Source organism: Astatotilapia calliptera, chromosome 3, assembly GCF_964374335.1.
Source record: "Astatotilapia calliptera chromosome 3, fAstCal68.1, whole genome shotgun sequence".
NCBI lineage: Eukaryota > Metazoa > Chordata > Actinopteri > Cichliformes > Cichlidae > Astatotilapia > Astatotilapia calliptera.
In genome coordinates, this window is record NC_137424.1 from 39,898,706 (window position 1) to 39,924,836 (window position 26,131).

At 41.5% G+C, this 26,131-nt stretch overlaps 2 protein-coding genes and 1 long non-coding RNA gene across 8 annotated transcripts; 2 read left to right on the forward strand and 1 right to left on the reverse strand.

Annotated features, from left to right (window-relative positions):
- LOC113018709 (solute carrier family 2, facilitated glucose transporter member 4) lies at positions 1–19,680 on the reverse strand. 4 transcript variants are annotated; one of them, XM_080290576.1, is made up of 13 exons: positions 19,527–19,657; positions 13,810–14,234; positions 11,557–13,590; positions 9,639–9,734; positions 6,774–6,934; positions 5,145–5,269; positions 4,926–5,041; positions 4,500–4,662; positions 3,392–3,579; positions 3,174–3,278; positions 2,584–2,685; positions 2,250–2,453; positions 1–1,954 (listed from the first exon to the last, which is right to left on the reverse strand). In XM_080290576.1, exons 3-13 carry the CDS (start codon positions 11,587–11,589, stop codon positions 1,718–1,720), a joined length of 1,530 nt encoding a protein of 509 aa, XP_080146702.1. In that variant the 5' UTR covers positions 11,590–13,590; positions 13,810–14,234; positions 19,527–19,657; the 3' UTR covers positions 1–1,717. The 4 variants fall into 4 exon arrangements, with proteins under 4 accessions (XP_080146702.1, XP_026017816.1, XP_080146697.1 ...); XM_026162031.2 differs by lacking the exon at positions 19,527–19,657 and adding an exon at positions 18,314–18,424; XM_080290571.1 differs by having other exon boundaries at positions 11,557–14,234; positions 19,527–19,680.
- LOC145420986 (uncharacterized) lies at positions 3,130–7,260 on the forward strand. The gene is made up of 2 exons (XR_013902231.1): positions 3,130–3,363; positions 6,782–7,260. It is a non-coding gene; the product is annotated as an uncharacterized LOC145420986 (long non-coding RNA).
- On the forward strand, positions 17,375–26,016 carry LOC113018712 (cellular tumor antigen p53-like). 3 transcript variants are annotated; one of them, XM_026162037.2, is made up of 11 exons: positions 17,375–17,527; positions 18,361–18,488; positions 18,563–18,671; positions 18,789–18,977; positions 22,109–22,283; positions 22,618–22,739; positions 23,261–23,370; positions 23,565–23,689; positions 23,769–23,860; positions 23,942–24,012; positions 24,836–26,016. In XM_026162037.2, the coding sequence occupies exons 2-11, from the start codon at positions 18,400–18,402 to the stop codon at positions 24,930–24,932; spliced, it is 1,179 nt and encodes a 392-aa protein (XP_026017822.2). In that variant the 5' UTR covers positions 17,375–17,527; positions 18,361–18,399; the 3' UTR covers positions 24,933–26,016. The 3 variants fall into 3 exon arrangements, with proteins under 3 accessions (XP_026017822.2, XP_080146727.1, XP_080146724.1); XM_080290601.1 differs by having other exon boundaries at positions 18,587–18,671; XM_080290598.1 differs by having other exon boundaries at positions 17,411–17,697.
- Positions 26,017–26,131: the final 115 nt, after the last annotated feature.

Consider the following 26,131-nt stretch of genomic DNA (forward strand, 5'->3'; position numbering starts at 1 on the left):
GGTTCTTCAGGTAGTTTCATTAACAATATTTGCAGTACTTTCACTCTGGTTACATAACCACTGCATCAACATTCACACTATACAGATTACAGATCTCTGACAAGTCTGACACATTAAAGAATAGACTGCAAACGGCACACGTGACGGATGCAAAGAAAACACAACAAAAACTTGGCGATTGTGTGGCACAAACCTTGAAAGTCGGTGCTTGTACTTGGAAATTTCTCGAGTCTGCCTACAAAGCCGAACACCAGCTGGAGTGCGTAAAGAATCTAAAACCTAGACCCTCAAACACACTATGTACACATGAAATACAAAAGGCTTGATCAGAAGTAGCATTTCTGTGGTGCAGTGAGTTTCCTATTAGAGGAGTACTTTCACACTTAAGTTGAGAACACATGTGAAAACTCCAAAATATCAGCGTTTTGGTACTGATGCAGAAAACGCTTTTGGTAACCTAACAACCAGAGGAGTATGAAGGCTCATGTTCAAATTTGAGGCAAAATTTTGTTTCTTTACTGAAACTCATTTCCCCAGAACACTACCTATACTGAGCCAATCACAACCATGCATCCAACAACGATAGTTTGTTACGACAGTTTACACTTTCAGGTCACACCGTACTGCGTCACACTATAATCAGATTGGTTGCAGTCCAGTCCTGTCAACATGAACTTAGAATTACCTTTGCTGTAATTTGTGCAAATGAAATCATGTGGACAGAAGCTGGCAGGGGCAGACCATTAACTGTCCAGACTATATGAATGTGACACTTGTGTCCTGGGATGACCCCTCCATCGGCTAATATCTGGAGGAGTTCAGAGCAATGTCTGTGAAATCAACTCCAGAGGCATTTTGGTCCGCTTGATAATGCCCCTTGAGAAGTTTCAGACTGGTATTTTTACATTGATGCCAGGTTACACTTTGGATACATGAACATAGCACATAAAATCAGTTTCTAAAAGTATAACATGATTAAATGCATCTGTTACCTGTTCTTAAAGAACAAAAACACTACCTACCCATCATACTACCTTTTCTACATCTGCTTTGAGTAAATAACGGCTATAAATACCGGGTGTTACAGACACACTTCATTTGGCGCCAAAAAAGATTCAAAACCCACAGTATGTCGACGTGATTCCTGTCATTGGAGATCAAAAAATCAATTCATATGTTAATCTCTTAAATGTGTGTTCCCATCTTTGGTAAAAACAGGCATGCTCCATCACACTCCTGGCTGCTGATCCTATTGTTTCTATGCCTAAAAACTTTGAAAACTGTAGATATCTGTTTATAAAGTGCAGGAATCCCCAAGTCTCTCCACACCCATCTGTCAATACTGCAACTGATTGCCATCACCATGGAATAAAGTCTTATTGCACTGGCAGTCAATGCCAGACAGGCTGTTCTTATTAGCATCTTCTTCCCTTGAAACTACAGCAGTCGACCTTTACTCCACTGGTTCGTAGCCTTTCAAGTGAAGCCAGAATTCATAACTATTAACCCTGTACTGCAGTGCTACCACCAAAGGACAATTCCATAACACCCAAATTGTCACACACTTTTAACACTGCTTTTTCACCACAATCTATGTGGAAAAAAAATAAAGATCTCAATATACATATTAGCAAATAAAAGTTTGGTGTCATGCCCCTTTACCCAACTTTTCTCAAGCTGAGCTCAGTTCCATTTTTCTCAGTTCCATGGGGCATCTTCAGTTCATGGTATCCTCCCCCAAGTAGTCCATCTCAGTGCTGGGTTTGTCTATGTCCATACCCATGCCTATGCTCATATCCATATCCATCATCCCTCCAGCTGAATGCTGGTGAAAATTGGCTGCAATCTGGTCAAAGGTCTTGCCCCGTGTCTCTGGTACCCGGAAAAATGTGAAGATGAGGAAGAACAGAAGAAGAGCTGCGAAGATCAGGAAGACATATGGCCCACAGAGGTCCTGCAGAAGGACGGGAAGAAGGTCGGATTATAAAGAGTTGAACTTGATGCCACGTGCCTCTATTAACCGGTCAAGTAGCGGTTTTCATGTTTTCATCTGTCTGTCCAGACTTAACTTTTCAAATGTGAATAAAAAATTTGATTTTGTAAGGTTGGTAACCTTTAAAGACCAAAATCTAATCAGTTTATCTAAGAGGATAAAAGATTGTCGAGCCAAAAAAGAATAACAAAACTGAAGTGGGTGAAAAATGGAAAAGCATTTGTGGACATACACAACATCCATTGTGGATACTCACAGCGACATACTGGAAGCACATGCCAATAATAAAGTTGGCAGTCCAGTTGGAAAAGCCTGCAACAGCCATGGCAGCTGGCCTTGGACCTTGAGAGAACAGCTCAGCTACAAAGAACCAGGGGATGGGACCTGGGCCAACCTCAAAGAAGGCCACAAAACCAAAGATAGAAAGCATGCTGATGTAGCTCATCCATGGAACACTGTCCTATAGAGCAGAAGAAAAGTGGGTTCAGATGTTTGTGGAGACTAGAAATCATATATAAAATACCGAAGTCTGGAATACCATAGTCTGGATTTTATTTATTTTCCTTTTTTTTGGATCGGGGCTTACTTACAAGTAAAGCAAGAGCCACGGTCATGATGACGGCACAGATGCACATTCCACCAAGTCCTAGCATGTGGAGCGTCCGTCGACCCGTCCTCTCTACCAGGAAAAGCTGTTAATATGAAGGTAAAGGGGGGATGGGGGGTTAACCTCAGCTGACATTTGGAGCTAAAGCATTTGATTTGGTCAGATTCTTTCTCAAATATGTATAACGTCAGGTCACTATAATGCTAAAACCACATTTACCATATACCTAACTGCAGTTCAGGACTTCTAAAACAGTGTTAACCATAGTTTAGCAGTGATTTTACAAGCGTGCGCTCATAAAACAATCTATTGTATCAAATTACAATAGTCAGTCTCTAACCCTGAAGCCGTGGCACTCTTACGGCTAAAGTCGTACATCTTTATCCGCTTGATGACACTGAAACATTTTGACTCCTCTTATCTTGTTTACCCTTTGATAACAGTGTTAAACAGTAATAGAGTGACTCTGTGACAGGGCGTGAATGTTTATTGTTCCAAATTCAAAAAGTTATTTAAACGCTCCCAAATTGAATTTCAAAAGTGCGATAAAGGCATGTCGGTGCGATTTCTCACCGAGACTACCGTGAAGGCACAGTTCACCACCCCGGCTCCTATGGTGGCATAAACTGGACTCTGGACTCCTGCTTTCATGAAGATACTGGTGGAATAGTAGAAGATCTGCCAGAGGAGTAAACAAATTTAGGTCAATGTTGAACAGCACTGGCTCCTGATTTTAAAGGACTGCTTGTTTCTGGAACTTTAGGTGAGTCAGTGTAATTTGAAGAACTCACTGCATTAACCCCCGACAGTTGCTGGGAGAGCTGCAGGAGGATGGCGATGATGATGGGCTGGCGGTAAAGCGAAGAGCGAAAGAGTTCGGGTATGGACACCTTCCTCTCCATGTCCATCCTCCGCTTCTCCTCCTTCATCTCTGCCAGCATGTCGCCCACCTCCTGTCTGCCTGTTAGCCTCCTCAGGCCTGCAGAAAGTAGAAATGTAGGAAGTTTTTTTTTCATGTACAAAAACTCATCTGACATTTTAGCAGCTAATTCCGTAAGTCCAACTGATACTCTGTACATTGAGTCCTGTAAATGTCTGATAAACCCAGACATCATGAGTGCGGAGTTGATCTGACCGAGGAACTGGAGACACCACACAGTATGTAAAGGCAAGGCCAAATAGCCGTGGTTTAAACTATAACCTGATTTATCTACTATTTAACTCACCGTGAGACTATGATTTACAGAATTAGTTAAAAAATATTTTAAAGTAATTACTGAGGCCATAAACTCAGCAGAAAAAACAGTTTACTGTGGTCAGAGATAAGACTTTGGTAGAATCAGACTTCTTTTTGCAACCAGAGGAGTCTCCCCCTGCTGGCCAAAAGAAAGAATGCAGATTTCAGGCACTTCGAGTTAGTTTCGCTTCTCAGGTACGAACATTAGTATCCATCAGTTATATATAAGAACGTATAAAGTGATATGGGTCAAAGTGGGACAAACCCAAACACAGTAGCTGACTGCCCCTCGCTGAGCTTGGTTGAACTGAAGGTTTCTTCCTGTTAAAAGGGAGTTTTTCCTTCCCACTGTCACTAAGTGCAGTTTTCTCTTTATTATTGTAGGGTCTTTATCTTACAACATCAAGTGCCTTCAGATGACTGCTGTTGTGATTTTGCGATATATAAATTAAATTGAATTGAATTGAAATGAAATTGCAAAAAAAAAAAAAAAGATCCTACATTTCCCAAAATGCAACTCAGCAGCTTATTTTATAAGGCCCTATCTGCCTCCTAATGCTAAAAATCCAGTTTATAGTGTAGAATTTAAAATGTAAAACTTAGTTACATAATAAGAATAATAATAGTAAACCAAGACCTTAAAATAATGCAGCCCTACTTACCACTCTTGGCGTGGTGCTCCTGACACCGGACGATGTAGAGGAATCGGGGGCTCTCGGGGCAGAAGGGCAGCAGAGCCATCTGAAGTACAGTCGGCACAACAGTTAATCCCAGCAGAACAGGCCATAAGTGCTCACTGCCGAGTAGCGACTCTAAGCCGAGGACCTGCACAGGGAGAGGAAGCAAGTTTGAGTGTGTGACATTTCAAAAGATAATATGATAAAGCACCTAAAGACAATCCTTTATAGGTGGAAGTAAAGGAAAAGACGGGGAGGTGCACAGACAAAGAGAATGGATTTGAGGATTCAAGATGTGTTTTTTGTGAGCAGACTTTTTAAACGTGGCCTGGAAAGGCCCACTGAATGTCGAGGACATGGAGACAGAGAGAAGATGCCGATGCTATTTATAGACGGTCGTTCCTGCCATACCTGTGCGAAGAGAATGCCAGTGACAATAGCCAGTTGGTGCAGCGTCCCCAAAGCTCCTCTGAGACTCGTAGGTGCTATCTCACCCACGTACATTGGTGTCAAGCCAGATGCCAATCCTGCATCAAAGGAAGAGTTAAGGAAGCAAGAGATTGTTAAACCACTTATTAAATGGACACATTAATGGAGAGTAAAAGAGGGAAGAGACAGTGGCCAGCTCACCACAGTAGGCACCAATGATAAAACGTCCAAGGATCATCATTTCAAAGGAGCGGCAGAGCTTGGACATTCCCATCAGACTTCCTCCAATAAAGGCAAACAAGTTGTTTATAAGCATGGCTTTCCTCCTGAAAGAAGCACAGACCTGCATTTTTGAAACCATTTTGAAATGATAAAACAGCAGGTTTTTTGTCCAGCAGAGTTGTGCACATCTAGTTTGGATAATGCACACTGTTTAGTAGTGAAAAACACTAAGAAGCCACTAGAGGGCAGTATCACACAAAATTATTCAGTATCGCACAGAGACACTGGTTTATTCAGCACTTTAACATTTGATCCACAAAATCCTGTAGAAGGCACAGAGGAGTATTAAAAAAAGTAACATTTGTGACTAGATTTTGCAGTCTGGTGTTATTTTACTTTACTAGACTGTGATCGGAACCAAAAAAGAGTCTTTCCCACCTAATTTAGAAGTAGCACGGTTCCTACAGCTCAGCTTACACTGTCAGGAATTTACTTGACACAAGCAACAAGGTACCTCACGTATATATTTTGTAACATTCTGTTAATACCTTGGGTTGAAAATGTTTTTTTAATATATATTTTAAAAGTCACTGAAAAGTTGCTTCTGATGAGGTTGTAAGCTTATGTAAGCTGCACATTCAGGACTCTGTTAAAATGTCCTTTCAGCCAGTGGAAGCTGTGGACTGCAGCCCAGTTTGCACAGACTCAGGTTACAGCGGGAAACTGGGTCATAACATCCCGGACAGAGCTTTCACTGAATGACTGGTTTTATTTTTGGGCTTATACAGAACTGAGAAGGAGATATTTATGTATCACAATGAAGGCTAGCTAGAGAAGGCTTTGGACTAGTGTTGTCGTTTACTTAGATTAAGGTTTTAATTGCTCTGTTTATAATGACGATTTATCATTTGCTGTTGAACACTGTGTGGTGTTTTGTCGTGTCTGCCTGGCTGTTTCCTAAAACAGTCTTGGTTATCGTTGTAGTGCATTAAAACTTGAAGTCTCTGTTTGTGGTGCTTTTTAAAATTGCTTTCTTGTTTTTCATTCACCCTTAAAACCACATTTATATGGATCCACTCCCGCTGCATACAAAATCCTACTTTCCTTACATAAGTGTGTCTTTTTGTGTGTGTTTGAGTGGACTGGGTGCTGCTTTCTTTCTTTTTTTAACTGAAGATACTTCAGACAAACTCCCTACCCACTTCACTCTTTATTAACCTACAGCTTCTATCCATTTACACATGAAAAATCAGACCTTTCATTTGTATGTAAGGAGACTGCGAAGTATGTGTGTCATTCAGGAAGAAGAAATGTGTACTTCTTAAATCTTTGCTCATGTATTCAGACTTTGTGCAGTTTGTTTCAGATTTCCAGAAAATCTTGTGGTTTGCTTTGAGTAATCTGTGCAACCATGGGCACAGACGGAAACCATCCTCTAAATGTTACAGTTAAAGCAGAGTGTAAGATTAATGAGCTGCAGCCTGTTCTATCTGCTCCATCTCATAAAACAGTATTTCATAGGCTTAGCTTCATGAACCCATCAGGATAAAAGCAACGTATCCCCTCGAGACCACTAGAAAAGGCTAAGCTTGACCTGCGTTGTCTCACCTGCCCAGCCATTCAGAAACAAAACCCACACAGAAGGAGGAGACCATGCCGCCGATGGAGAAGATGGCAACGGACAGCGACCAGAGCGAGGTGAGGGTCCCTGTGGGGATGGGCTCCCCGTACCGGTACATCCATGTTGCATTGTAGTCCCCCTCAATGATCTGCAAGGAGTGCCAAGATAAGTTGGAGCAAGAGACTAGAGGAGTGAGAGAAGAGCAGCACAAACTGCACTGAAAAAAAAGGCCATGTTGGATTTACTTGATTCAATAGTGGACATTGGTTGCACACAAATGTTTTGCTTTGGCAGAAACTTAAACAATTGTGTTCAATCAACACAACTTTTTCATATTCAATAAACATGTGCATTTTGTGTTCATAAAACGCGATTGAAACATGTTTAGATGAAGTAAGTTGAGCCTTTGGAATATTTTAATCCTTCACAATTTTGTCATTTTATTTCAACACTATTAAATAACATTTACCCCAATACTACTTGCTCATTTAAATACTACATGTTGTCTTCATATTACATAATGTTCAACAAAGTCTAGAGTCTGGTTAACATAAAAATTTAATGGATCTACAACAACTAACATCCTATCTTTATCCTGGTTGCAGGGGGGCTGGGAAATAACCCTGAATTGTTAGGCAGGGTACACCCTAGACAACCATTTGCACTTACATTGACAGGTAATTTAGAATCATCAATTAACCTAACTCTAACAACTGCACAACTTTTAACTGTGGGAAGAAACCGGAATACCCAGAGAGAAACCAGTGCAAACTAGCCAGATTGTGGATTTGAACCCAGGATCTTCTTACTGTGAAGCAACAGCACTAACCACCATGCCACCAATCCAGACTTAACAAAAGTAGGAAAGCTATGATTTCAAGGCTTGATGCAGAATTTTTTTGTACGTTTTTGTCCTTGACAGGTTAATCCACAATAAATAGCAATAGCATACACGTGGTGTGTCGTAGTTGTCTGCCTCTTATAACGCCAGTGATTTTCCTACAGTTTGACATCTCGTGCGATCTTGTGAATTTCACGAGTTCAGCAACTAACCACTCTTACTAGATTGTATCATGTCATCTTAACAAGGACAAATTAAGTTGTTGAATTTCGTACAGATCCTTCATGATTTAATTACGTTCATAGAAGCATGAAATTATTGTGTTTAAATTACAAGTTAGAGTTTTTTAATGTAAAAAACACCGAATTTACTTTTTTCAGTATATCAAAAAAAGTAGTGGAGGCTACTCGATTTGACTGAGATGGATTCCTGAAACCACGATCCAAAGTATACGAGACTGAAAGTTATTGACTTACTTCACTCGAACATGACATGAACAATTTAATCTAGCCTCTCTGTAGATCATGTAGTTTCTACACTATGTAGTTACACTTAACTTTAAAGCATGAGGCACTTATGTTAAATACACGCAAGATGCTTACGTAAATCCAAGAGTTGGCCAATCCCTTTTTTTCAGTGTGGGTAAAAGGGAAGGTAAGTTTGGAGCGAGGTCTTGCAGACAGGGCCCGAGTAGAGCTTAAAATCAGCTTTTGTAAACATGGAGTATATAAAATGGGCTGCTTGAAGGCTGGTGGTTAAGTCACTTGTCTGCATGGCTTTGGGCGAGATACTAAATACAGTGAACTACGACAGGAAAAAAAAGCTATATGTCGCTTTAAATATGAACTTGGATTAGATAAAGGCTTGCAGCGTGAAGCGCTTTGAATGGCTGCATGGACCACAAGAGTACTATGTAAATCAGGCCATGGGCTATTTAAATAGACAAGCACACCGTGTAAGTAACAGCTTACTCCCATGAGTTCATATTTTCAGAATGCTTTCCTCATTTTTTTTTAAATATAGACTTATATTATCTCACATATACACACTTGTGCACATTCTCATATTAAAAATTGGGAGGTTTCAGTTAATGAGATCTTTGTATGTACAAGTAACCACCGAGAGCCAGAGGTTTCGAGTTCAGAGTGCTCTAAATACTCGGTTTCAGAGGGTTTTTCTCTGTTCTTGGATCTACATGATGTCATAGAGAGTGGAAAACCCAAACATGGTCACAAATCAGCCCCACCCAGCTGCTGGTTAAGTGATCGCTTTACGTGGGGCAGCCAATCAGAAGAAAGCAGGATTAAAAAGGCTTAAAAATAGAGTGACCTTAAAGGGAGTGTTGCTCTTTGTGTCACACTATTTGTAAGAAAGATGTATTTTGTTAAATCAAACAAGTGATCTGTAGATAATTATGCTCACATTTTCCCAAGTATCAGACAAGTTTAGTTGATAGCTGCCCTCACCCGTGCCAGGATTTTAATGATGGATGTCAGAGCTGAGATGCCCATAAATGCAAAAGGCTTTTCTACACAGCGTCCAAGTACCGTGGCACACAAATGAAGGGCTGCTCTGTTTAAAGAGATAAATGCGGATAAACGCACAAAATTTGCTTTCAGATGTGGGAAATGAATCATATTTCTCACGCCTTTTTCTCATCATGCAAACAGAAATATTTCCTTGTTTCCATGACACCTGGAGCAGGGATGTGTTGTCATTTTTGTGATGACACGTAAAGATGGAAAGGAGCCTCGCCCTGCTGTGTCTGTGTCACCTGACTTTGCTTCGGAAGGCTTCACATGACATAGTTTTATTCTTTTTGGTTTATTGTCTAAACATCACCAGGCAGCGTGTTGTGGTGTCAAAGCACACCACCTTGTGAAATCAGGCGAAGCGACTTTGTTGACGTCTGGTTAAATGACAGTGTTAGACTCGTGCATGACACCAGTGTTACATGTTTTATTCTTTCATTTTATATTATGTCCATTCGTCTTTCTTTCTTTTTTTTTACCTTCTGTGGCGCATTGATGACACCGATGTTATATCCAAACTCCAAAGATCCAAGGACAGCCGTGAAGACTGACAGAGCGAGGGTTCCAGTCACTGTCTGCAGCAGAAACACGCACACACACACACACATAGACACACACACACACACACACAAAGAAGTGAATTACAAATAATTTGTTTTTCAGAACAGTGAATAATCCTGAAAGGTGTTTTCATAACTGTAACAATAAGATAACTGTTGGACAACCACGATTATCTTTTTAACTCTCACTCACTCTCTCTCTCTCTCTCTCTCTCTCTCTCTCTCTCTCTCTCTCTCTCTCTCTCTCTCACACACACACACACACACACACACACACACACACACACACACACACACACACAACACTGCTGCTCAGCTAACGTCAACTATATATATAACCGTGATCCTGACTAGAGACAATCTCTGCAGTGCTGTTCATGACTTCTCTGACTACTTTCATGTCAACGCCTGAACTTTAGCTTCCCTCCAGTTTCCCATCAGCCCTCTGCCACCTGTCTGCAGGGTGACAGACAGGATGACCTTGGGGAAAATGAACTTCTTCCACTCCAGCATGGTTATAAAATTTTAAATTTCATTTATTTATAGGTCTTTTGTGCTTTTGGAGTTACGCCGCCTGTAAGATTTAAGTCTGTGATGAACTGTTGGATGAACACACAAACACAGACGGGTACTGTCGAAACAACGAGCTTCCTGAAAAGTTTTTTTTCCCATTTTGGTGACGTGGGCTTATGGACTGATACAACAGCAACATGATGCTGGTGATGCTGGTAAAATTTGCTGGACCTAATTTGACCCCGCAGCTCTGCTCAGCCACCTTCTGCAAATATGTTGTCCGTGTAAATCTGTAACTCTTGACCTTGCTGAGTTGAGCTTTTGATAAGTGCTGCTTAACATTCACAAACCACAACAAAGAGGTGTGTAGTGGTGAGCGTGTGCGTCCTTGTGGAAAAGGTAAAGTGCCAGAAGTGGCCACTAATGTTTCATTACACATCCCGCACTTCACTGCATGCACACTTTGCAGTAAATTTCCAGGCATTATGCATGAATCTGCACCTGCTTGTATTTACTGTGAGATACAACACAAGCCCAGATTAAACACAAAACTATCTCAGGTTGTGCAGGTTATCTCCGTCTTTAAGTGATTTCAATAGAGACAAGCACATGACTGCTTCTTCCCCTTTTCAGATTTTATGCTTAGGGGAAATATTTTTGCATTAAACACAAACACACACACACACGTACGTACGCACACACACACACCACATCCCAGCATAGTTTAGTCTGTTTCCAGTTTATTCCCAAAGGGGAAACTTTGGGAATTGTTGCCTTAATTCCAGCGTGGATAGCAGCCTATTCTTCCTATTAATAAGATGATGGAAATCTACATCAGGGGAAAGTCAGGCTTAAAACCAGCACTTAGAAACGATTTCTCCAATGGAGTTTGAGCTGGGCAGTAAACACAGAGTTTGTTTATGAAGGCGGTGGCCTGTCATAAGCTTGCAGTTACGAGGCCTGACTTGTAAACTCAGTTTTGGCCGCTCAAGGTCACCACTAAGGACAGAAAGGCTTCCCCCTCTCTTTGAAACAGAGTTACTCAAAGCTTCTTCTAGATTCATGACTTTCTCAACATTCGGATTTTGCCTTTAAAATTCTGTTAAAAGTGTATAACGGCTCATGGGATTATTTTAAAGAAGCGCACTACAATCAGGAGATATTTAAAGGTTTCAGGTCAGGAAAAAGTGCTGTGCGTAAAATCTTTCCATAGCTGAAAGTACACATTGCAAAGTTCACAAATAACGGCTATCCCTGCAGAAACTTTCTAAACAGGCACAGCTAGATTAACAAACTGTTTATAACAAACTCCAGAAGAAATTACCTCCGCTCCAAGCTGCTGAAACCCGGCCGGCATGATTTTGGCAACTCCTGGCTCCCAGTAGGAGTCTGGTGATAGATGCGTCTGGTGCCAAACGGAGACAAACCCGGGCGTCTTAAAACTGGAGCACTTTAGCACTGAAATCGAACCGAGCTACTAAATCCAAAAGAGAAGAACAAAGAGCTCTGGTGCGTTGTGCCCCGCAGGTTGTCCTCTCTCCTTTGAAGTTTGTGTTGTCTGTCCAGCTGTTAAAGAGTTGACACCGGCATACCCACGTGCACGCCTCTCAGGAGAGGGGCGGGGTGGGGGGGAGGCAGACGCAGAGAGGCCCTGCAACAGAGGTCAAGACGCAAGCGGGAAGCTCTCCTGACCTAATCTATCTTGGGCCGCAGAGGTGGTGGTGGAAGGAGGGTGGGGGTGGGGTTATTTAGAAGAGGTGTCTGGTTTTTATTATGGTGCTAAGAGATGAAGAATTAAATAACAAAAGGTGTGATTACATTTTCAGATTCCTGTTTAAATCAACAATAATTTATCATTCTCTGGAGCCGTAAGCCAGAGCGACGCAGAGGCCCAAATTTGGTCTCATTTTGGACCGTTTTCATGAGCTTTGTTACGTAATGGCCATAGATCCCCACCCCCCACAAAGAACGATAAACTCAATCTGCAAAGCATGTGCAAAGATGCTTCTCCCTTATCACTGACAGCTCAAGGTTAATCACCTCATTTCTGGACCTGCAAATGGAGGACACACAGTTGTGGAGATGTTAAATGTCAGGTGACCTAAAAGTCGGAGTCCGCCATTATGACTCAACTTCCCTAATGGGAAGTGAAAAGGGGGCTCGTCTTTGCCGCTGTGGTCGCCATTGTCTGCCTTCCCAACAGATACAAATCCCTTTCTATTTCAGATCACATGCCAAAGAGGTCATCAGCCTCATTTAACCCCCCTTCCTTCCTTCTCTGTTGCACACAACAAAGCTAAATCCTCTTCCAGCAGGCAACAGGTGGGCCCTAAAATTGGGCCCTGCCACCTGAGTTAGGAGTGTACAGTAGGTGTGGTCAGGGGGAAAGTTTGGGGAGGGACCAGAGGCGTAGATTAGGGAGTGTGTTGTGGGAGGGTTTTGCATTGGGCGGGAGGAATGGAGATCCTGCAAGCAAGCTCAGTGGGAAAAAAAAAACCTACTCTAGATCTCCCAATGAAATGAGTCATGACCACCCCTCGCAGACACACCCCCACCTCACACCACTCTCTGGTCAGAGCATGCTGCCCTCTCCTTTGCCTTTTGCTGCCCTCAAACAGTGGGAGAACCCGACACCCCTCATCCAAAGCCAGGGCCCCAAGCACAGTCATGTGCGACTCTGACTAAATGCAGAGAAACTTTACACCATCGGAATAGTGGCGTAGAGCCTCTTCCAGCACAGTTAAGGGGTTTATGTACGCAACCGGGGGGGATTAAGATGATGATATTACAGAGCCAAAAAATATCACATGAATTCATTTGGAGTGAGCGAGGAAGGCTGAAGACTGGCAAATCGGTACAAACACACCTCACAGACTCAGCGAAGTGCCGAGGAGTTAACGTTTTTAATGTCACAGTGTCACCTGCGTGTGTGTTTTACTGTTATCCAACCGAAAAAAAGTCGCACAACCACAAACACGCACTCAAACACCACGTGACACAGCCAACTAACCCAGTGTGTAAATACTGTTCCTCCTTGTCGTGACCTATTTATGCATGCACAGGCATGTATGGGTGTGTGTGTGTGTGTGAGAGAGAGAAAGAGAGAGAGAGAGTGGTTGGTGAGGTCACCTGGTTCAAAATCATGCTACTGCAAATAGAGCTGCTGATTGAATGACAGGTGTGTGACAGGCAACAACATTTGCATTCGTTTTACAACATTCGTTTTATTTCTTGGGATAAAAAAATCTGGAAGTCATGATTTTAAAAAGACTGGAAACAAACGTCAGCGATAGAGTTTATCGTTCACATACCACGCATGTAGTTTTGGTTGAGTAGTCTCTTTTTACGTGTCACCGTCCTGGGGTAGAAAGAATGTGATCCAAATCAGCAAAAATAGATTTAAGTACACTTTAACAACCCCGATGTTGTATTACATAAAGGATTAAGGATAAAGATTTATTACATCCAACTAAGCAAAATTAAAAAATATTATTATAATATTATTATAATTAAAATATTAGCAAAAAAAAGTGTGAGGTTTTATAAACGAAACAGTAACTCTCATCCATGTGTATACCTTTCTTTAATGAAAGAGCCCGCAGTCAGAACAGTTAATATGCTGCAGCATTGTGAATGAATCCTCCACAAGTCTTCTCCCTATCTGCATTGCGCTGTTGCATTAGACCTCACTGTTATATCTATATGCTCTCTGGAACTGATCCAGAGTGGACTCAGCGGCCCCCATCAGCGCATTCATTCAAAGGTCAAACGGCCACCTATCCCCAAAGCGGCACCAGCAATCACTGAGCGCTCGGAGAGATGGACGGCGACCAACATTCAGCGCGTTCTCTGACAGATCATGCAAGAGTCCCGCGGCGTAACACAAATCCTCCGGCACAGCTATAGAGGTTGAGAGCAGCCCCAGGGGCCCGTCGGTGCAGCTGTTCGTCTCGCTGGCAAAGGTGCGTCCATGATGGGTGATGAGAGGCAACATCGTCGGGTCTGTTAGGAGAGATTATGAGGGAGATTATTTCATAGTGTTTCTAGTTTAAACCTCAATGAATGTAACGATCAGACGCACGCAGGAGCATACAGTAGCTTTATTAACACTACAACTGCCAGCTGTTTTGATCCAGTACTGTGCAGTTACTGATGAATTTGGAATCTCATACAGTGTGTTCGCATGCTTAAAACACACTTCTCCAATATGTAATTATTTAGTTCCCTAACATTTTAGGTTATAATTGAAGCATGCGTTAACCACTTTGCAGTATATAGAGCCAGTCAGTTAAAAAAAACCCTAAGTATCCCAAATCAAGTTCATATATTTAGTGCCAAATTACAACAACAGTCATCTCAGGTGCTTTATATTGTCAGCTAGAGACCCTACAATCATATGGAGAAATCCCCAACAGTCAAACGACATGCTTTGAGCAAACACTTGGCAACAGTGGGACGTAATAACTCCCCTTTAACAGAAAGAAACCTCTGGAAGAATCAGGCTCAGGGAGGGGAATCTACCTTCACAGTCAACCCTGTGAAGGTAAGACTATCTTTAAGCTTGTACCAACACTCGGATTGGTGGACTCAAGAGAAAGGCTCAAGCCGTGGAAGTGAGGCCAGAGGTGAGCTTCCACTGTGAACCAATAAACTTGCCTTTGTAAATGTACAGATTTACCCACAAATAAGTCACACCAAGCCACACAGGGTTACACACTTACAGACAAGATCACTGCAGATCAGATCCCAGGGAACAAAAAAAAGGCAGTTTGAGATGGCAGTCTTTATGCAGTGGCTAACGAGCTGCAACACATCTCAGCTATGGCAATAAGGCAGAAAGGATGAGAAAAAGCCCTCAAACATTAGGAGAGCTGCTAGAGGGAGTGACTGTAACACCACTAACACTACCAAAGCAAACATCATAGCCTTCTTAGCATAAAACCATGCTGCTTATCGTCACCTCACTTCTTAACCTTCATCAGCTTTATCCCTCTGTAGTTACTACATCTCTGCTTGAAAAGACTGTGTTTTTCAAGCTGGTAAAAAAGTCAATTGACCAGCCCAGCTTTTGCAGCTTTTGCAGCTATAACAGCTTCAGTTCTTCTGGAAAGGCTTTCCACAAGGTTTACGGCTGTTTTATGAGAATTTCTGACCATTCTGCCTGAGGTACATTTGTGAGGTCACACACTGGCCCACAGTTTCCGCTCCAATTCACCCCAAAGGTGTTCAATTAGGCTGAGGTCAGAACTCTGTGATGGCCAGTCAAGTTACCTCAAAAGATCTCATTCATGTCTTTATGGACCTTTCTTTGATGCACTGGTGTGCAGTGATGTTGGAATAAGAAAGGGCAATCCCCAAACTGTTCCCAAAGACTCCTGAAAAACAACCCCACACCATAATCCCTCCTCCACTAACTTTACATTTGGCACAGTACAGTCATATAAGTTTTCTTTTAAATTTAACCTTTAATTACACAGGTAGTCAGTGTGTTTTAAGCACAAATAATGTACTGGGATATGAGAAACATGCAAACACACTGTATGTAATGCCATGTTTGTGCAACAGGTAGTCCCATTGAAACTCAATGAGACAGTGATGATTTCACCAAAACATTTGTACGTCTTTTGAAAAGCACAGTGTTTAGTGATTGACTAAACTGTTTGCGTAACATGTACTCTGTTAAATAATAAGGCAGTAAACCAGTAATAGATTTATAGATAAAGTGATACCAATGAACCATCCTGTGTAAGGCCATTGAGGACAAGTCAACCAGAAAATATAGAGTACAGTGGTGTGTTAAAGGTTTACAGCCTGTTGTAAATCTTAATGCTCCATGATAGACAGAATCCAACAGATGAAGAGAGTGAGCAGAGGCATTCATGTAAATTACGTCACCGCAATAGGAGGAGGGGTAGAGAGGTGGCAGCAACTTATGGTGAAAAAGAGACATGATCCGTTTCTGAAAAAGAACCCTAACTTCAGCCTTAGTTTCTTTAATACATGGTTGATGTGTGGCTTAAAGGAAAAAATGTCATCAATCACAATACCTAGGTATTTGTATGAGGTGCCTCAGTACAGTTCTCCTGGCAACCGCCAGACCCAGACTTGTCCATCAAATTACACGATGGAGAAGCTTGATTCGTCACTGCAGAGAACAGATCTCCACTGCTGTAGGGTCCAGTGGTGGCACACTTTACACCACTACATCCAACACTTTGCTCTTGGTAATGTAATGCTGGGATGCAGCTGCTTGGCTGTGGAAACCCATTCCATGAAGATCTTTTGAGCTGATCTGAAGGCCACATGAAGTTTGGAGCTCTGTAGTGATTGACTTTACAGGAAGTTGGCGACCCCACTTAATGCCTTGGTATCTGCTGACCCTGCTCTATGTAAATACCCTGCTGTGTATTTACCACTTGTTAGTAAATACTTTGGGCAATACAGTGTATGTCATCTAGACCAACCACCTTTCCACTCTTCATCCTCTGTCCCCACTGCCTCCTTACCAATCCTCTGCACCTCCTCATTCAGTAGCTTTCTTTCTGTCCTGCTCTTTCTCTCCCTCTCGCTTTCTTAATTAATCAGTTCCTCAGAGTGTTCCTTCCATCTTCTAAACACGCTCTCCTTATTTGTTAGACTAGAAAGAAAGTATTTCTTATTTGTAAGTTGAACATACGGATAGCATTAAACTGTACTTTGACATCCACTCGTTTCTCTCTCCTTGTTATTATGATGTCATGATGTCACATTCAAATACTCATCAGAAAACCTTAAAACATGAGAAATCTGACTGAGAAGGGAATGATCCTTAAAACCAAGACAATTGAAAATGTATTGGCCCATAGCGTAGCCTCAGCCTTTACATTTGGATAACTTTGGAAAGTATTTAAACACTGCAATCGCAATTTTAGTGTACAATACGTGTTTGGTGGGATTTATTCAAATAAATATATATTAAAGATACATTTATTGAGATCTCTCTTGAAAACCAAATCACATCAATGAAAGCGTTGACACTTTTCCATTATAAGGTCAAGGTTTTGACCAAGTTTATCGCTTTTCCTACGAACGGTGCCGTGTTCACGATAGTTTTGAACACATCGTCATCGCTTCGTTTGCGTTTTGTCAGAAAAGCAGCTCTGCGATTGGACAAGCTAACTCTTAAGAAGAGCCCCTCCTCCTCTTTCTGTGGGAATCCCCTCAACAACGTGTTTGGTTCGCAGAAAAATATTTTGACTTGTCGGCGGTTTTTGACTCTCTGCAGTCACCTGTGACTCACCAGTGGGACGCTTAAGGTACCCGAGTGGTCGTACATGCCTCATACACTAAAGCAAATCCCCGAGAGTGACATTTATACGACGGGGAAGTTTTTACGACAGTTTCGCTAGCTAACGTTTAACCGAACGTCACGCTAGCGTAACTAGCTAGTCATGCTAACGCAGTTCGGCAACCTCAACCTATAAATGTGAGTCGGGCTGTGGATGCACAGTGTTTATTTACTTCGGGGTACGTTTTGACTCGAAATTAGTGTGTACGCGGTGTTATTACTGGTGAGACGTCGACACGGTGGCCATACGTGAAACGACGAGCTAGCTTCATTCAATTAAAAAGTCGGCCTACTACTGGAAGGTAGCTAATCATAGTGGCTGTTTGGGCCGCAAAGGCAGAAGTTGGCCTAGTCTTTAAATGATCTTTAAAAGCGCTATTAAGGAACAATTCTCTTATTATTCTTGCTTTTATAAAATCTATTTATTTTTAAGCTAACCGTAGTTGACTTGGCTAGTCAGCAGCTCTTCGAGTCAAAGGTCTGCTTGTTTTGAACTCATTTCCTGTGCGCAGAAACTGTTTTTACGGCGATCTTTGTTTACGACTGCTTTTCTCTGCTCTTTCTACGGCTTTTGTTTTTCTTTTTTTCGACCACAACAAATAAATAAATGCATAATAACAATAATAAAGCGAAAGTGTTGTGGTTTTTTTTTTTCTAAAAAAGTCGAACGAATGCTATATTTAGTTTGTTTTCATTAAAATTGTGGGAAAACTATTAAATTAAGACTTTGTAGGAGATGTGAGTTGTTGCATACCTCCATTAACTTAATCTCCCGTGCTCATTTCCTGTTGATATCCACAGCCTGCCTGCTTCACCACTGGGAAAGGAGGGGGAGAAACTATGGCAGAGCAGGGCTTTGAGGATTTACAGCTGAGCCAGAATCTACCCTTCAGCCAGGATTCATTTAAAGAGCTGTGGGACCAGCTACCGTGAGTAAAGTCTTCATTCCAGATTCCATTAATTTTATTATTATTTTTTTTAAATGCAATTATTACTCCTACAGTGTGGCTGAATCTCTGTCTGTCAGTTTGGACACTATTTCCGCTGTGAACAGCAGTACAACAGGTCACGATGAAACCTGGAGGCCAGATGGCACCATGGATATGTTTCAGGTGTGATTACCCGACCTTATGCAGAATAGCATCTTTAAAGATTTGTCGAGATTCCTGTGACTTCAACATGCATGTTTATTCTTGGAAGCAAACTGACTTCCCTTTGTCTGTTTTCAGCTGATCAATGATCAGCAATTAGCTGAACACTTCGATGAAAAGCTCTTTGAGCTGCCAAATGATGCTTTGCAAAAAGATGGTGTTACACCTCCAGCCTCCACTGTTCCAGTCACAACAGATTACCCTGGTGAATGTGGGTTTCAGCTCAGATTCCAAAAGTCTGGAACGGCAAAATCGGTGACCTCAACTGTAAGTTATGGTTCATCTGACCTCGGAAAATCTTATAACTGTACTTGTGTTTTTTTTTTGTTTTGTTTTTTCTTAAACAGGATGATAAATGTTATTTGTCTTACATCTGTTTTAATTGGTATAAAACAAACGACCAGAAATTTCACCAGGAATTTTAATATGATGGGCATTTTAACTGAATCCAAGTAATTAAACCAAGACGCATTATATATGTAAAGTTTGAAGGTGCTCTCAATCGATTATTCTGCAACCAAACATGACATGGAGCAGAAAGCTGCTTTCTGAGGCTTTCCTCACAGATAAAGAAGACTTTGAGAGCTGCTTTTAGTTTAGGCAGCAGTTGCTGAACTTAGTTTTGTGTGGGTTTTTTTTTTTTTTTTGAATGCAGAAGGGCATATTTTATTTGTTTTATAACTGTTTTAATTTAATAAAACAAGTTAAACTCTCATATAGAGTTTAAAATGTGGAGGCTTGTTAATGAAAAGGTCTTAAATTGGTAAAGTCACTGCTTTATCCCTTGATTTTAAGATGAAGAAAAAAACATCTTACCTTTTTTTATTAAAAATCCATTCTTTGGTATCGGTCATTGTGCCATTCATGTGGAATCTTTTTCATTGTGACGATTCGCTGAAATTTAACTTCCACAGTCAGTTGCTGCATTTGAAGAGCCAATAGTGTTGAAGTTTTCAGTGACTCACCATGTAGTGCAATGTGGTTGGCTAGCTCAGTTAAAGTTAGGGTGCTCTGCAGTGTAATCCCCCGCCACCCCCACCACTTGCTCTGGTCTGCAGGAGAAGGGCCTTCTGCTTGCAAAGCACTGCTCTGACATGACGGGACATGTTCCTGCACCCTCAGAACAGAAAGGGTTAAAATTTTATTCTGGTTCATTTTGCTTTGCTGCTTAGAAAAGTTAATGTATTTAATTTTGGATTATTTTGTTTTAGAGTCGAAAGACTAGTTCAGGGGTCAGCAACCTTTAACACCGAAAGAGCCATTTGGAGTCGGTTTCCACGCAAAAGAAAACACTGCGAGCCGCAAATACTTTTTGACATCTAAAATGAAGATAAAACTGTATATAATGTTTTTTACCTTTATGCTTTGTGTGAACAACTAAGGTGTGTTGCTTATGAAATCCATGAAGTGCTACAGAGAAAGGTCATGTCCAAATTCATGGGCTGGATCCTCCTGAGGACCCAGCCTTCGTGGTCTACGTGGGCCGGGTCCTCAGAAGGTCGGGTAGGCCGGAAGTAAACAGTTGGGGAAATTGGACGGTCTAGCCTCCTGATTAGCGTCACCGCTGTCTCGGTGGAGTTTAATAAACTCAGCCGTCTGCTCCTTGCTATCTAAAATATAACAGGATGCTGGCATAAATTCTCGACCGTCTCATACTTCTGTTTAATCAGTTTTCTGTTTTGACGTTTAGTCAGCTGTGTGAAAACCAAGGAGGAACCCACCCGGGGGATTAATAAAGTTTTATTTTATCTAATCTAATAACTTTAATCTCAGCCAAACCGATTTACTCACAAACAAACAAAACACATTTTTAGGTTGTCTAAGTGACTTATATATTACGTTTAACCCGAGTAGCGAAAGTCCGCGGTGATCTGAAAATGATGTGCCGGGAGTTGTGCCGTTCTCGGTGGCTTCAGTGGCCCTCGAGCTCCCGGCTAGCTATCGAGCTGGTGGGTAGCAGACGTCTCCGAAAACCTCGAAGCACTTTTGCAAATATGCGATATCTTGATAAACCGAGCAGATATTTGATGTTTACACAGCTACTTTCTCGCCTGAAAATATGTTAAAAGTTTATTTTGTGACCCAGAAAGATTAGTATGAGTAATTTTAAAACTTAGTAGCGGCTGCCATTATTGGAAACTGGAGTTTGGCTGGGCCGCGCTATGAATTCTGGGATATGGTAGGCCACGAAGGACACACCCGATCCATCCTTCAAATTCGGGGAAAAGGAGGACTCATTTGTCGGAGGAGTCTACGAATCTGGACAGCCTTCGGCGCGTCACTGTGACGTAATCGGTCTACAAATGCGGCCTCAGGAGGATGCAGCCCATGAATTTGGACACGACCAAAGTTACATTTTATTTATGTAATTAACACATTTTGAACTTTTAAAGAAATATAACAAAAGGAAAGCTGAACTAAAATGATCCATGTAGCAAAGAAAAACTGTTGTGAGCCGCCACCCTTATATCGCTTTTGGAGCCTTGACCTGACTTTTAAAAAAATAATTGGGGGGGGAGCACTATGCTGCTAAAAAATGAAAAATAGATATTTGCAAAATTCTGCCTAAATATGTATTTTACCTGGTTAATGTGTGTGGCGGGGCGTGGTCTGCAGTGCCGCTGCAGGGAGGCGGATGCACCTGAGCGGCACCCGCAATCACGCCTCGCCGCTTTTACATCTGTGCTATCTATGCTGTTGTGTTGGTGTGTGTCGGGCTGTGAGCTGAAAAGCTACAGCCGCCTGTATACGTCAGCAACTGTGTGTGAAAAGTGGTCGATAAAGAGATGCTGAAAAGCGTTTTCATGCAAACATCGTCGGGTCTGCTGTGATACGTTTACAATGGGACTTCTGCTCCTGAACCTCTGCGCACAGCGTCTGCAAATCGGGGCTGTGCGAAGTCACTTTCATCTTTACGCAGGACTGTAAGCTGTCATCTGTGAGGCGTGAGCGGTGTTTGTTTTAGAATAGCTGCTGACAATGTGGATCCGAAGATTCATAACTGGCCTACCTGGGGTTGAAAGTCTCGATAAATGCACGGCGTTTCGGCGGGTACACCGGCCTCTGCGAGTGCGACTCTTATTTTGAGCAATGAAAAAATAATAGAATATAATTTTATTTTTTTTTATTTCAATATCACAATCTTCCAATTTAGAACTACAAAAAAGAACTAACATAAATAAAATACACTTCAGCTAAATACTTCTAATTTATTTTCCCAAACCACGCGGAGCCGCACCATAAGGACTAAAGAGCCGCAGGTTGCCGACCCCTGGACTAGTTGAACAATTTGGCTCTGTTTGAGATTAAAGATTTAAACAATTTTTTGGGGTCTTTGGTGAGCATTTGAATCAAAAAATGTTATTAACAAAACTTTTTATTTTTATTTTTTTCTGAAGTACTCAGAGGTGCTCAACAAACTGTACTGTCAGCTGGCAAAGACCAGTCCCATTGAGGTGCTGGTGAGCAAGGAGCCTCCTCAGGGTGCTGTACTCAGGGCTACTGCCGTGTACAAGAAGACGGAGCACGTGGCTGATGTTGTTCGCAGATGTCCCCATCACCAGAACGAGGACCGTAAGGGACACTTTACAGCATTTTTTGGGGGGGAGGGGAAAAAAAGCAAATTGGTTGAAATAATATGACTGTGAGCAGAAGAGTTGGAGGTGGATTGAAGGGATGCATTGAATCTGAACATTAAGGATGATGCCAAGACAACAATGTGGCAAATTTCAAATTATTTAGGAGTCCAAAAAAACCCCTTCATTTATTACAAACGAGCCTTTGCAATTGTCATCACACAATATTTAAATAATTAACTAATGCAAAACTAACACAGACTACACAGTAAATGTAGTCTTGCCTAACTGTTGGTGCATCCCTGACTATTTCAATTTGTTTTAATCTGTAGTCTATTCAGCTGTGGAGCATCGCAGCCATCTGATCAGAGTGGAGGGCAATCAGAGGGCTCAGTATTTTGAAGATCTACACACAAAGAGACAGAGTGTGACTGTACCATATGAGCCTCCACAGGTATGACTGCCCAACTGTGTTCACTCTGAGGTGCACATCTCCGCTTTTTCTACACAACTTTGATTTGTACCCATTCATGTTTCCTCCATCGGTCTCATTAAATTTGTCAGTGGATGGATGAAGTGCTGCAAGAGCTCCAGACATTTTTCTTCTCCACATGAACACACCCCCACACAGTTCAGGGAAGGGGTACGATTTACACATAGGTTGAATGCGTTCACTTTTATACAGGTGTGCATTTCTTCAGTGGAGTTTCATACAGATAACATATAATAATCAATCATCCAAAAAAGAGACTTCATTTTTATGATCTTGCGATAACTTGATATATAATAAGTTGTACTTTTATAATATAAAAAATGTAGTCTTTCTTTTTTTACTTTGGAAAGAACGGCGCAGAAAAGGGTTTTTTTTTTTTTTTTTTTTTGTTTTGTTTTTCTTGGATGTGTATCATATTACCTTTTAACTGTAGTTGCGTGAGCCAGCAGTACATTTTAATATTTATGCTTTTCCTGTTTCAGTTGGGCTCAGAGATGACCACTATCCTGCTGAGCTTCATGTGCAACAGCTCCTGCATGGGCGGGATGAACCGCAGACCTATCCTCACCATCCTGACCCTGGAGACTCCAGAGTAAGTCAGTTTTCTCTCTCGTGTGGCCAGAAGCGCAGCACAAACCATTTCTATGGTGATGTTGTTTAACAGGTCATCTTGGTTTTTGGCCTATTTTATCTTTAGAACTGCTCAAGAAAAGTCTCATCTTGCAGTTTGTTTGTGCAGCACAGAAAAGCCGTTTGACCCTTACTGCATTGCATGTGCTTCTCTAGGGGGCTGGTTTTGGGCCGGAGGTGCTTCGAGGTGCGCGTCTGCGCTTGTCCAGGCAGGGACCGTAAAACTGAGGAGGACAATAAACAGAAGAAGGAGAGCGGCACCAAAGAGACAAAAAAACGAAGTACGTTTATGCTGGTTTCAGTTTTTGTTTAGTTTTCTTCCTGACCTCACTGATTTATTTATTTATATTTCCTAACCAGAGAGCGCACCACCTCCTGACACCACATCCACAAAGAAGTCCAAATGTACCTCCAGTGCTGAGGAGGACGACAAGGAGGTTTTTCTCCTCCCTGTAAGTAAATATGCATACAAGTACACTGAAATTCTCTCTCAGCCTTTCAATTTCATGACTTGCCTCTAATTTCTGCCGCAGGTTCGTGGGCGTGAGCGTTACGAGATGTTGAAGAAGATCAATGACGGTTTGGAGCTGCTTGACAAGGACAGGTAGGAGGCACCCTGGAAACTTTTATTGGATATGACAGCAGCTACTGTAGACTGACAACAACAGGGAGTCGGTCTCAGCTGGTTCCAGTTGTCAGGTGTGCCTTTGGCCTTTACTGTAGTAGAATTTATCCTGTTTTCATCAAAACCTGGAGTCTCCTAATCCTGACACTAGAGGTCGCTGTGTGTGGTTGTTAACCATGCTGCACAGCCTGTAAACTGAAGCACATACCAGCATAGCTCCACATTACGTATTGTTTATGATGATCACACTATAGCGAAACATAGCTTTTGTAATAAATTAGCCGTGTCGTCTTGATGGTCCGGGTGTCTGTTTTCCATGTTGTATGAAAACAAAGTTGACCCTCTGGTTTCACATTGTTTGATGTGAGCACTTTTAAACTACTGTAAACGTGGCATTGCTACAACGTAGGGTGAATCCCAGTATTATATCAGGTGTGTAAGTATAGGGTGACAACCCGTGTCCACGGTTAATGTAGAGATCAGAAATGGCTGCATGAGGGCTCTAATTTAAAACAAACTCCTTACAGGCAGCAACTTCAGGGTTATACAGATGCAGCTCAGTGCTTTGAGATGAAAACAAAAATGAAGCATCCAGTGTTGAATACCCAAAGGTAGCATAGAGTAAATTAACATGGGCTATTTAATTGGCCATGCCATGGTTTTGTGTTTGTGCTACCTGTAACCTTTTGGGTATTCAAAGTGGAAGTTATGCTTTCGGTTTAGCAGCTTGGATGAGTGCACTGGGATGTACATTGGTCCTAAATATGTTGCATCATTTTATAACCCTGCTTTCTCTCTGCAGCAAAAGCAAGTCAAAGGTCTCAGTGAAGCATGAGGTTCCTGTGCCCTCCAGTGGAAAGAGGCTGCTGCAGAGAGGAGAGAGGAGTGACAGCGACTAAGATGCCCATCACCTCAATTTCGAAAGCAAACGTCACGTTTTTGTCTCAGCCTTCAGGTTTCTTTCAGGTTTCAGGTTTCAGGTTGCCATCCTGCCTCAGTTAAACGGTTCCTGAAACTGTACTGCCTGATCAGTCAGTGTAGACTGACATACTCTTGTGTTCAGTTATGTTTTTCTTTTCTTTTTATAAAAAAAAAAAAAAAGTTTTTGAAAAAAACAACCCTATGTTGGTAATTGGGTTAGAGCCGTTCAGCATGAGATTAAGAATGATCCTTGTCATAACGAGTCACTGCCGTTTATTTAAATAAAGTTCAAAGCTAGGCTTGGAAAACTTGAATGGAATTTGCCTCTGATGTTGCTGTATTACTGTGCCACAGTCCTGTCGCACAATATCATTTAAAAAAAAAAAAATATATATATATATTTTTTGCATGATTGTCTGGGAAATGCAACCACCTCTGCGCAACCTTGATTCATATGCAATATGTAATCATGTTTGTGTAAAACAGAACTAACCCATGGTATTAACTGATCATTCTTTAGTGGGGCTTTTTTAATTTTTTTAAATAAATGCAGATGTATCAGTTTTCACCGTCACTCTTTTTGTTTCGCCTGTTGTTGGGAACATTTACTTTTAGTTATCAGTTAGATTTGGTAGATGAGGGGCTGGCTGGATCATCCCCTGAACTAACAGTCTTTTAGTATAGATTTTATTACAGGAAAAAAAAAGACAAGTGTATGATGTTATAAGTTAGTGTTACTTGAGTAGTCACACAGTAAATAGATGTAATGAGAACAAAATTTTTTTTTTTCTTCTTCCCCTTTTGGACCTTTTTCATAAAAGGAAGTGAATGTGAGTTCTCACGTTTGCATGTAAACGTCATGTTGATGTCCCCGCTGCCCAAACAGTTTTTACACTGCCAACAATGTGTTAAAAGGCATTCCTCTTATTGTTTTTGATTATTTGGGGAAAATAGTTTTGTATAAGAGGGTTTCTCTATATTTTTCTGTTATTTTTCACTTTTGTATTGTACTAATTACTTGTAACTTTAAGCTTTAACGTAAAATAAATGCGATAAGGATCACTGTGGTTTTGTGTTCTGTTGGACAGCATAAACAAATATTTTTCTGTGCTTTGCAAGTCTGAATTATAAATGCAAAACTGTTGCTATCTAAAGGCTCCTACAGTTGAATGGAGCC